Below are 13,208 nucleotides of genomic sequence, written 5' to 3' on the forward strand. Positions count from 1 at the left end.
TGATGTGCGGTTGACCGTGGACTTTCACTTGTTGTATTTCACACTCTAGTTCTACTCAACTGAAAATCTTGGATCAAGTTACAGCTCTGTGTTGTTTGTTGCTGTAAGAGGCTAGGTTTTTCTGTGTTTGCATGTTTGTTGTTATCTTGCGTAATTGCTTTTGGGAACAATTCTCAACTAAAATACTAAAACTAACCAAACCGGTTTATAATATTTCGTGATAGTGATTAAATGTTTATATTTGACTTAACGTAACCTCTAAATGCAGCCTTTAATTTGCAGTGTACTCTGCAGTTGTAAAATAATCATTTCATTCCTGTGCTGTGGTTCTTCGTTAAATCTAACATTCCTGTATCTCTGTTCCAACTTAGCCCGCACCAGTGCTGTGATGGCAGAGTTTGGGAGGTTTTATGAGCAGCAGTATGCCGTGGCTTTGTTCAACAGTGTGCGCTATGAGATCGAAGGAGGAGGGAATACCCAGACACAACTACTACACCGAAAGGTAAAACCCCCTATATTTCACCTTTGTCTGTCCTGTGATGTAGATCCCAGAGGGATGGGGAAATATTATCAAAGAATGGAAAAATAATGGGAAAGAATATTGGTCACACCAGGTTAAAATGAGATCAGAACTTAGCATCCATCAACCGAATGCACATCGTCCAGAGCGTTCCCAGTTTAGAAGACTTTGATTATAATGGAAATTATCTATTTGTTCTCCCACCCTCCTGGCTTCTGAAATTATTTGCTTCTGGGTTGAGAAGTGGAAAAAATCTGTCAAACAGTTCCCGATCAGACACCAGCACGTTGTTAGCGGCAGTGGTTTGATTCCATTAGGTTTGATAGATGTCCTGTGTCCACCGGATATCTTGGTTATCGCAACAAATGCATAGAATGTTAAAAACTCATCAGCCTTTAGTTGTGAACACTTTTACTTTCTTATTGGTCTCCAAACTCTCCTGGTCTCCCCAATTATCAATTGTCCATGAAGTCATTTGATCTCTACTCAATGTAGACCAAGGCCAAGAAAAACGCTTGACTTGTGCACCCTCCTTTTTGAAGTCCCTCAGTAGTTATTATCCGGAACAGCTGGACTTGAAAAATATCTGTCTGTATTTATTTGTATTTAGTTTCAAAGATTAACCGTGTTCAAAGGCATGTGCACCCACCAGTAGTAAATTCAGCATCCATTCGCAGAAAACGGTGATTTTGACTGTAGACAAAACACAAGCTTGAATGTCCTCTATGTACCAGTTGCTTCACCCATTTCTTATTTTAGGCTGAATCGCTCCGATTTAGGTTATATAAACATGTCTCAAGCTGACCTTTTTGTTATTCTAGACTTTTTATTATTTTAGTTTTTTTTTTTTAGTCTTGCTTTCATCTAGTAAAATGATTTTGATTTGCATCCATTTAAAATATGTTTGTTCCCACCACAGGAACCTCTGAAGAACAAGTCCATCTTCTCTGGAAGTCTGTTTCAGTATCTGGAAGAGAGCAAAAAATGGAGGAGCCGCTTTTTGTACGTGGGCGACTCTTACAACATCAGCTTGTTTGAAAGCAAAGCAGTAAGTGTAAACAACTGAGCATGTTTTTATATATATGTATATGTGTATATATGTATCCTTTCACCACACACAACCCCAGCTGAGATAATTAAATGTAAACAAACGAAAAATGATCTGAATGTTAATCTTGCATTACTGGACCTAACTGAAATCTAAAGTGTTCTGCTGATAGTGGACAAGCTTGTCATTTCCTCAGCTGCAGAGTGATTCTGAGCTGTGTGTTTCCTCTACAGGCACATGATCGAGGGCTCCACTCCAAAGGGGTCATTAACTGTGCCGGGTACAGAGCCCTGACCTCTATGGAGGAATACCTGGGACTTCTCAACAATAGCCTGGGTGGTGAGAAATTAATTAATACGATAAATAAATGGATACAAAAGTAGCATCGTCAGAAAATCCTACTGGAATCCTGATAGATCCCAACTGAAATGTAGTACAATATTATTGTAATAAAGTCCAAATATGAACACATTATATCCATTTAAGAATAAAAAAAACATGTAATGTTTAAAAATGTAGTATTTCACATTTCAGTTGGTTATTAATTGTATTTATTTTTAAGGTTTTTGTATCTCATTATATCATTTTTCAATTTATTTTTATTTCATTTTATGTCTAGAATAGACAGGATAAATGTAGGATGATTTCTCTTAACACTGTATACAGTGGTATATTCTGTATTCAGTCTAAACAGTGTAATTTGAAATAGTTTGTAATCATGTTCTTGTATTATCTGTTGTTTATAGATACAAAGGCCAAATCATCCAGCGCCCCGTTTCTGAAGTGCCCCACACAGTTTCCCCTCATCCTGTGGCATCCATACGCCCGCCATTACTATTTCTGCGTCATGATGGAGAAAGAACAGAAGAAGTGGCATGCTGTCTTCCAGGACTGTGTGAGACACAGCAACAACGGTGAGTCAAGGGCAAGCATTTGTACTGTTTTAAGATTGATGTGTACTTCATCTATATCACAATCGCAGGAAACAGTAGATCACATGTTCATTTGTTGATTTGTGTGCACACTGCCATGAGAAAGTTGCTGTAGCTTTTCGACGCAAAGCCGTTGGAGGAGTAGATTTTGCCTTGTATATTACTTTCCTGTGATGTTAAATAAAACGGAACTCCATTCCAGAACATTTGCTGCATAATCGTTTCTTTTAGATTCACTCAAACATAATCTTAAGAGCATTTCTGGCTAAATTTGCTCAGAAATCTCTGCATGCGTTTGTAAAAATTCATAGTATTGAATAACCTTCAACTCCACCCTCACATATCACTTGTCTTCTGGCTTATTGCCATATTTCAAATCATACAGCAGGGTGTGTGTTTGTGTCTCTCTGTGTGTGTGTGTGTGTGGGGTGGGGGGGGGGTGGGGTGTTTGTCACATCTTAAAAACTTGAATGCTTTTGAAATTAATTTAAGGAGTGGAGGATGTTCCTTTTGTTATTTTAACTGATATCAAATATCCCATTCAAGAACCGTGAACTTTTAATGCTCCTTGATTGACATCTGTATAATTAATAATATTCTGTCATTTTTAATTCCTCATTAGAATCCATTGATATTGTTTTCTAGGAATTTTACTTAGAAATCCATTTCCAAAATGGTTTAATGAAGTCAAATTTAATAGAAGGTACTATTTTTAGATTGATTTCTGAAGTATCAAGTTATACTGAAGACTTGAGTAATGGATGCTAAAAATTCAGCTTTGCCATCAAAGTAATAACATATGTTTACATTACAAAACAATTAAATATATTTAAAGTGTTACTGTGCTTTTGATACAATACATGCAGCCTTGGTGAGCATAAGAAACTTATTTGAATTGTGCAAATAAAAGAAATAGGATTATTAATAAAAAGAGCTAAAGGTAATTACTGCATTTGCATATTAAGTTTAAATCAGTGTTAAAAGAGTGTCTGAAGAATGTCACTATAGAAGTTGACAAACAACAGGAGGTATTGTATTTATTGGCTGATATAAGAATTGCGCAACTTGCAGAGCTGCATAGCTCTCAACATGTTGCCAGTTGTTGACTGCTAACTGAACATCCTCTGACCATGTCAACACCTTCCCATGATGCCTTGGGGCACTCTCATTTAGGCTTGTCAAGGCATGACAGCAAATTACTAGTTTTGTGGATCACAAATGATATTGACGTAAGGTTTCAATAACTAATACCATTTTATTAGGGCTGTGTATTGCCAAGAATCTAGCGATATGATGCATATTACGATACACAGGTTGCAATACAATATTTTGCAATATACTGTAAGAAAGGCAATATATTGGGATATTTCTTATTTTAGGAATAGTATATATTGTAAGGAATGCTGTCATTAAGAACACTACCATATGCAAACCTTAGTAATACATTTATTTTTTATTTTTTAACCAGAACACACTGGGATCTGCTTTGCAATAATCAGTCCCTGTAACATTCTGTTATAGAACCACTGTTTGTGCAGTATGAGTAAAGGGGGATAAATTAAAGTGCTTGCAGGATCCTTTAATAAAATTAAAACAATATAAAAACAAAGGCATAATCTGAAAAACCAAGCCTTGTGCATTGTACTGAATAATATTCTGAATAGATTACAGTTGGTTTGATACCTTTGTATCAAATGGTTTTGTTATTTAATGGATTTGTTATTGCATACATAAAAATTTGTAAAAATTATAAAACAGTAATACTTTTGTGCAATAACAGGGATGTTTTTCTGAACATTTTAGTATTCGTTTTATATTATAATGTCACATAGTTAAATTGTTTAATTTAAATGGTTAATTTATTTTACTTTTTAAGCCTTGTGCAATGTAAAAGGCATATACCATATTTTTCGGACTATAAGTCGCATCAGTCCAAAAATACGTCATGACGAGGAAAAAAACATAAATCGCACTGGACTATAAGTCGCATTTATTTAGAACCAAGAGAAAATATTACCGTCTCCAGCGCCCTCTCTCGGCTGTAGACGGTAATGTTTTCTCTTTGTTCATGTCTCTTAGTTCATTTCTCTTGGTTCATGTCAAATTAATTTTGATAAATAAGTCACACCTGACTATAAGTCGCAGGACCAGCCAAACTATGAAAAAAAGTTTGACTTATAGTCTGAAAATATGGTATTTATGACTATCTGATTTAGTTTGGGCTCATAACATAAAAGCCACAAAGAGTTTAATGAAAAAAAGAAGAGAAAGTCTAATGAATGTCAAAATAACTTAACCGCCGTCGGAAACTGTGATTTCTGTTTCTGCACAAAACGCCCCCAAAATAAGAGAAAGCTGCAGCCGCGGGTTTTTGTGACATAAACTGGAGAAAATACGTTGGGTTGGGCTTGATTCTATCCATTGGAAATTGAAAAATAGGGTTTTGAAGACTGAAGTTTAGCCTAGAACAAATGGGTATGCTTCTGTTGGTAAAGCACAAACACAAGATTAAATGGCTGTTTCACTGTTGCTTTATATTAACTGATCATCTTGTGACATCACCAAAAACAGAAAAGAGAGGTGAATCAAGTACATTTTGATGAAAGATTAAGCTATTATTTTCTTTCAAATATCTTATTGTGCATGAATTATAATTCAAGTTGAGTAATGTGCTTTAGTTAGGGTAAAAGAAGTGCTGTTCCTCAGTCTGCGTTGCATATTGGTTTAAAATGAACCGGTAAAAAGGGACTTCATTCCAGGTCAATATGCACAGCAAACATTGTGAGATCTCTAGTTTGCCTCCAGACTTTTTAAGATCCTAAAGGTGAGATATAGTGCATGACTTGGTAACAGCCCAAAACAAAGTCACAAGTGCTAGAAGTTATATTGGGGAATATAATTTGCCTTTTGAGGCAGCTGGGAAAGGCACTGCAGAATCCATGAGACCTGCCTGAAGCCGAGGGCAGAGAAGACATGAGGTAGTTGCTCCACATGCATGAGAACGCAGATCTGTGTTTTGGCTAGAGGGTAACCAGAGGGCAAAGAAAATAAACCACATGCAAAGCCTGTGGTATTACAGCAGGTGATCAGAGTGCTTGGGTTTTATTGCATTGGAAAGTAATCAAGATGAATTATACACAAAGGCCTTTCATAGAGCTGAGATAAAGCAAACTGCAGATACATACTGTTAAGCTATTTGAATTTGAACTAAGGCTGTGTATGAACTCAGTGCATGTTTTAATTGATCTCTTAGGCTTCTGGAATGGGACTAAACCAGTGGAGAGATTCAAACTTTGTTTGGAATGCAAAATGTGCAATCAATCACCATTTTTGTTAATCTAGTAATTGTATTAGTCATTGTTTTGACAGCCTGTGGTAATGGTTAGTCATTTGATCCTCTTCAGGAACTCAAGCTGCGTCGAACACTTTGGGGAAACACCTTTGGCAAGACCGACTCTGAATATCATGTGCAATCTGTCCATTGGAAGGGCGTGACGTCACGGGCGGGGTGACATAGACCAGGAAGCTATAAAGGCATGTGCCACGCAGCTGGCTTCAGCTTCGCGTCATTCAGCAAGCTCTCTGTTACCCCAGTATGAGGAGTTGTTGGAGGTGGTTACTCATGCAGTAGACAAATGTTGCTTGCCGAGAAACATTCTGAGCCACAGGTTAGACGAACGCTTTCTGCAGCCGAGGCAACCACCTCCATGCCAGAGCCTTCCCTTCTTTCCCGATCTCCATGATGAAATCGCGAGATCGTGGAACCACCCCTATTCTACCCGCCTCTTTGGCCCCGACTCACAATATTACGGCAATATGACGGGGCTCGAGTGGGGTTATAGAGCGATGCAGAGGCTCAGGGACACAGAGGGCAGCCCCTACTGGGGTAGAGCACGGTCCATCTCAGTATACGGTGCCCGCCTCACCTCAGTGCCCTCTGGAGGCCGGCCTGCCAACCCTGCAAGAGTTTCAGGGTGCAGCGGTCTCGAGCAAGTGCTACTCCCAGTTATTTCCACCCGTGAGCATAGCAGATCTGGGACGCTAGCCACTCCTTTAGTGGCCTCTTACACCAGAATGTGCAGTATCATCAGCTCCTTGGTTCTCGAATCGGACGCGTCCAAGAAAAACGGTTCTCGGTTCAGTGTACTGGTGATCCGAAAAACGATGCAACCGGTTCTTGACTCGAGAACGAGAAACACTCTGGCAATGGGCGTGTACGTTCGTTATCTGGCTCTGCTGCACAAATTTTCCCCGGCCTTTATTCGTCCGTGTTGACCACGCCCCTGGCCACTATAAGAGGCCTGCCGTTTATTTGACTACTGGTTTTTATTTGAGGAATTATGGTAATCAGTAATAGTTAAAGGTAATAGTTGTTACTATAGTAGTTAAAAGGGTCCTTTTATGCCTTTTCTCTTTTTGAATTTTAGTCATTGTGTAGAGAGTATGTTTGGGTATAAAAAAGATCTACAAAGTTACTAATCTCAAAATCTATTCCAAAAGGAGATATTTCGTTTGGAAAAAAAAAAATCCCTTTTCAAGAACTACAAAAAACAGCTCGTTTGGACTACAGGGTTGTTTTCCAGGTTTTGTGAGATTACAAAGTGGCCCATAAGAATTTAATTAATTCCCACCTATGGAAATTCAAATGGTTGGGGGGTGGGGAGGGGTGAGGTCATGGTTAGAATGATTTCATCAGACAAGACTATGGTGAAGAAGTGCTTCATGTTTTGTAATACATAAATCTTTTGAATTTCTGAATTTTTGAAATAAACAATACATATTACTAGGGGTGGGCGATATCTCTATTTAAAATATATAGAGGTATTTTTTAAACACGATATGGATTTTGACATATCGATATATTGTTTATTTAATTCTGATTCTGCCACTTTGCTTGTTTGTCTTCTCTGTGCTGTGCTCGCCCCCGCCTCCTTGATTTTGTTCCCCCTCCCCTCGCGTTGAAAATGGCGTCGTCCTCAACCAGACCGGAGGCTGCAGAACTAGTATGAAAAAAAGGACAACTGGCTCCATTATATGGAGATACCTCGGTTTTAAGGTGTCGGGAGAACAGCAGGCAGATGTCTACTGTAGGGCCCTATGATTTCCGCGATGTAGAAAACGCGGACAGAATCGCGGAATCCAGTCATGAAAACGGAATTTAGTTTATCGTGGAATGTCACAGAAATTTTAAATGAATTAATCAAAAGTAGGTCATTGCACTCACATCAAATCGCGATATGGACTAATATCTGTAAATATTAAGCCGGAAAAGTCTATTTAGGGCTCAAGCCCAAAGGGCGAGAGGCCTATTGTTTTCCTTAGGATTATTTTTTATTATTATTATTATTATTATTATTATTTTTTTCCAACGTCTCGGGGGCTTTTGGGGCCCTTAACGTGCTTAAAAAGTCTTGAAAATTGGCACACAGATTGGAACCTGCGGCCATTAGGGCCGGGCAGAGACTGATACACGGGCGTGGCACAGGGGCTCTACAGCGCCCCCTGGAATATGGAGGGCCATATATCATACATTCTTGCTCGTAGACGTATGAAACTCGGTACACATATAAATCTCATCAATCCAAACAACTTTTGTATTGCATATCATGGGCTCCGCCCAACAGGAAGTTGGCTATTTAGGGTTTAGTATTCAAATTTTTCGTCAAAGTTGTGGGGGCTTTTGGGGTCCTTAACATACTCAAAAACTCTTGAAAATTTGCGCACACTTTGGAATCTGTGGCCTTTAGGAGCCTGCAGAGGCTGGGACCCGGGCGTGGCACAGGGGCTCTATGGCGCCCCCTGGAACACAGTCAGAAATGTTGATGTATAGCTCACACATACTTGCACATATTCATATGAAACTCAGTACACATATAGATCTCATCGTGCCGAACAACTTTCGTATTGCATGTCATAGGCTCCACCCAACAGGAAGTCAGCTATTTAGAGTTATGTAAAAAGCGCATGCTCTGGAATTTGAAATACTTGTCATAGGTTTTTTTCTCGATTGCCGCCAAACTCGGTCAACATGATCTCAAGACATTGGGGATGAAAAATTGCCAGGGGATTTTTGATATCTCGAACGGTTTGCTCGTGGCGAGGCGTTGAAATTATGGCGAGAAATTAGAAACAGGAAGTGTCTAATACCATCCACATACATTTCCTGATTTTAATCAAACTTCATCAGATTATTCGTTGTATAATGTCGATCGCATATATGTGACTATTAGGAGTCAAAGTTATAGCGCCACCAACTGGCAGAAGGAAGTGTGTCATTTTCAAAATGATTTTAATTCAGCATCTTATTATTACTCGATTTGCTTCAAACTTCATCAGAATAATGTTAAAACACAGCTGATATAAATCTGCAAGGGGGATATTGATATCTAAAAAATTGTTGCCGTGGCAACATGTCAAACTGGAATACTTCTCAGGTGATTTTGAGGCAAATAACATACTTAGAATTTCACAAAACTCTGAACACACATCAGTATTTCTGATAGGAACTTAAATTGTGAATGGATTTTGGATAGCTTGAATGGTTTTGCCGTGGTGATTTTTTTAAATGACCTTACAAAGGGAATCATTATTGTATTTTTAAATTGCAGCTTCCAAACACGTCAAAGAATTTTTTCATACAGATGAAAAAGTCATTCTGAGGAAATATGCATAGTTTCACGACTTTACAACACTGTATGGATAACAGAAAATTAAAAAACTGTCAGACATCTCATCTCACTCTGTCCCTCTGTTTGAGTATATGTGCTTCAGACTTCCATTGTCTGAGAGAAATAGCGCCCCTACAGGTTCAATTCCCGGACTTTTACTTTCACTTTTAAATCGGTTAAAAATACAAACAAATACTTAGATTTACTTCACACTGACAAGCTAAACCAACATATCTGATTATTACCGGTTCAGGGCTCATGGATAAATTATTTCTGGCCAGAGATACGTGAGAAATAGGAGAGATGAATCACCGCTGTGATCACGAGCGTCTGGAGTAAAGAGCTCAGAGAAAACGAATTTATTCCTGTTTTAAAGCTTTTAAAAATAAATTATTACAGCGATATCACACAATCAACCAATTAGAACACACCAAGAGCTAAATTCAGATGTTTTTGAACTGTTTGTGTGAAAATGAAATATTTGTGGCTGCCTATCTGAAATCACCGCTCCGATCAGCGCGTACAGTGTCCAGCTCAAAACAAACGAATTTATTCTTGTTTAAGAGCTTTTTTAAATAAAATATTACCACAAATGCACACAATAAACCCACTGTAACACAACAAGAGGTAAATGCAGGTGTTTGTGACCAGTTTAAGTGTGCAAGACTATTTGAAAGCGCGACTGGCAGAATAACATATATCTCTCGAGCTGCAGGATTCTGCCTTTCGTCGTACGAACGAACACATCACGGACAAGATTATTTCAAAATACATAATAGCTTGGCGAATATAAACGAAAACAGCCACGTGAACATAAACTGGATCTACTGGATTTGAATATTAAAGTGACCACATTTACCACTTGCTTCTGTCTTCAATTTTAATCTATATAAAAAAGGAAACTCATTCGACTTGGCTGCTTTTTTAATGTGTGCGTATTTATTTATTTATCTTTTTATACATTTTGTATAATTTCATAGTTTGTGTATTACAATTATAAAAACAAAAATAAAATTAGCCACTCACATAGAAATAGCTTAGGCCTTAACCTTTTTCTGACAGTTTTAGGGATTTTTAAAAATCCTAAAAAAAACCTTATTTGTGCTGCAAATAATAATTTCAAACTCATTTGATACTGACCTATGACATCCTGTGACATTATATTTATTTTAATTTACATAATCTCATGGATGTAACAGTAAATCTGTTCAGCTCACAGATCAATACTAAGCTGTAATGCAAGCAGAACTTTCACAAATGCTTATGAGTCATTTAAGGATTTGATAACACTGTAAAATAATGTCTAATTTGTTAACATTAGCAAATTCATTGATAACACTTTATAATAACTGCACTCATTATTAAATAGTCAGTTCATGCTTTATAAAGCCTTGTCCCAATATTAATAGTCAGTAGTAAGCAGTTTATAAATACAGCTATAAATAGCTTGTCCTTGGTTTATAAGCACATTTATTAAAAATGAGAGTAAGTTATCTTCCTATGAAAAATAAAAGATAAAAATAAACAAACAACAACACAGATTGATACAGAACTCAGAAATTTTATTGTGGATTTATGATAAAGCCTGCAAATGAATTCATACTCCTACTCATACTACTCCATACTCCTTTTTCAACATGATGCCAATATACTGAGATGTTAAATTGTGAATGGGTTTAGGATAGCTTAAATGGTGTTGCCATAGAGATTTATTAAAGTAACATAAAAAAATACAATAGTTATTTTACTATATCTTTACAATTTTTCATTCTAAATCTTCATAATTTTTTATATAAGTAGAAGTCCTCATTTGAAGGAAGCACAGTAAGTTTCATAGCTTTATCACTTTCAAGAGCCAGCATAAAATTTAAACTATCATAACTTATAAATCAAGCTTGCAATTCTTAGTACCTATAATGGCCACCAGAGGGAGCTATAGGATTACTTTTAAATAATTATTGTAGAAACGAGTATGATTTAAATCATTTATAGAAATCTTTCAAAAAAAAATGAATTGTATATATTTTACTGATAAAATGACCCTCACTTAATTAGAATAACAAGCTGAAGTATTTTGAACTGTATATTAAGAATAATTCTTTATAGGCTTTATGGACAGATAACGTTTTGAGTGACTCTTGAAGGTTCAGCACCACATCCTCTTTTACCACTGTTTAAAGAATTAATCTTACAGAATAGTTGTGAATGAATTTTGCATAGCTTGAATGGTTTTGCCGTGATGTTTTTTGAAATAATAGTAAAAAAGGAACCAGTAAATGTCTTTTTATTTTTTTAAAGTGCAGCTTCTAAACACTTTTAAAAAAAAAAATGTACACATAGAAGACCAGTCATTCTGAGGCATATTTCCTCAGAATGACTGGTCTCATGACCATAGTTTCATGACTATACAACACTATATGGATGATAGAAAATTAAAAAAAACTATCATACATCTGATGTCACTCAGTCCCACTGTCACTGTGGGTAATGTGTGTGTGTGTGTGTGTGTGTGTGTGTTAAGTGAATTAGGTGTGAAACTATCAGGGTGCATTTAGTCTCCAGCGCCAACATTTTACAGAACTGCCACTTTCCTGGAGTCTCCAGAATTACTCGGTGTCAGGCTCTGAGAGACTTAAGATTCCAAAAAATGATTTAATTAGAATACCATGAAGTATTGTGAAATACTATATATTAAGTCTTTATATATAGGCTTTATGCACAGATTAGAGTGACTAGTGAAGGACCAGCACCACCTCCTCTTGTTCGATGGTTTGAGGAATATATCTTCCAGAATCTGGGATTAAGATTTAGGAGCTCATTTTTATTCCACCTCCTTTCCTGAAAAGTCTGTCTTGCAGAATTGACTAAAAATTAATCTTCACATTAATTACTAATTATTTTGCAATTCTTTTTGTCAGTTCTTCTTGACCTGCTTTTTTCTTCTTCTTTTCTGACCTCATGACCCAGTCAGTATTTTTTGTACAATGGTCAAGTCTTAACTTATCCATTTCTGTATTGCATTTGTGTTTGATATTTCTCATGGGTATTTCATAATTTTCGACTTTACAGTTTGAGTTAAAAGTCTATTTTAGCACATTTCATCTGTAAAAGAAAACATGCCTAATAATTTTGCACACATGAATATAAGGAGTTTTTCTCTTCCAGCTTTCCTGGACTATTGTATAGCACTCATAAATGATTAAATAAAAAAATAATGGTAGTTATTAAGATTTATATGGTTAGGAATTGGTAAAATGTGCTTGGAAAAAAATCACAATAAAACAATGTTTTCATGTTTAAGTTTGGAATATTAACTGACATGAATGAATGCTATATAAATATTGTTCATGTTAACATAATGTTTATAAATGAAATCTTATTGTACAGTGTTACTAATATATATATTGTTCTGTGAATGTGATTTTAAAGTCTAGATGATTCGGATTAACCCTTTAACTGCCGTATCCTTTAAAACCTCACTGCCAGAGGGATATTGTGAATGCATGTGCCCGCTGGGCACAGTTTACCTGATGCCACCGGGGTGGTGATGGCATTGGTGGCTTGAGCCCGCCATCGCTGCTTGCAGCTATATTTAGGGCTCAAGCCCGAAGGGGCGAAGAGCCCTATTGTTCTTCTAAGGATTATTCTTCTTCTTATTATTATTTTTTTTATTTTTTATTAAACCTTCCGGGGGGGTTTGGAGGCCTTAACATGCTCAAAAACTCTTGAAAATTGGCACACACATTGGAATCTGCGGCCATCAGGACGCCACAGAGACTGGGACCCGGGCGTGCCACAGGGGCTCTACAGCGCCCCCTGGAACACAGTCAGAAATCTTGAACCATAGCTCACACACACGTTCATGTATTTATATGAAACTCAGTACACTTATAGATCTCATTGAGCCGAACAACTTTCCCACTCTATGTCATAGGCTCCGCCCAACAGGAAGTCAGCTATTTAGGGCTGTTTATAAAAAGCATGCTCTGGAATTTGATATACTTGTCATAGGTCTTTTACTTGATTGCCACCAAACTCGG

The 13,208-nt window shown here is 37.0% G+C and overlaps 1 protein-coding gene across 2 annotated transcripts in view; it reads left to right on the top strand.

Moving 5' to 3' along the window:
* The window catches only part of LOC113064123 (niban-like protein 1), a 37,087-nt gene that overhangs the window by 3,839 nt on the left and 20,040 nt on the right, over positions 1-13,208 (top strand). The window contains exons 2-5 of one of the 2 annotated variants that reach the window (XM_026234708.1): positions 372-502; positions 1,440-1,568; positions 1,802-1,907; positions 2,315-2,482. In XM_026234708.1, the coding sequence (XP_026090493.1) occupies positions 372-502; positions 1,440-1,568; positions 1,802-1,907; positions 2,315-2,482 (534 nt within the window). The remainder of the gene's footprint in view (positions 1-371; positions 503-1,439; positions 1,569-1,801; positions 1,908-2,314; positions 2,483-13,208) is intronic. The other variant, XM_026234709.1, reaches the window with a different exon arrangement.

The sequence above is a fragment of the Carassius auratus genome, chromosome 46 (assembly GCF_003368295.1).
Source record: "Carassius auratus strain Wakin chromosome 46, ASM336829v1, whole genome shotgun sequence".
Classification (NCBI taxonomy): domain Eukaryota; kingdom Metazoa; phylum Chordata; class Actinopteri; order Cypriniformes; family Cyprinidae; genus Carassius; species Carassius auratus.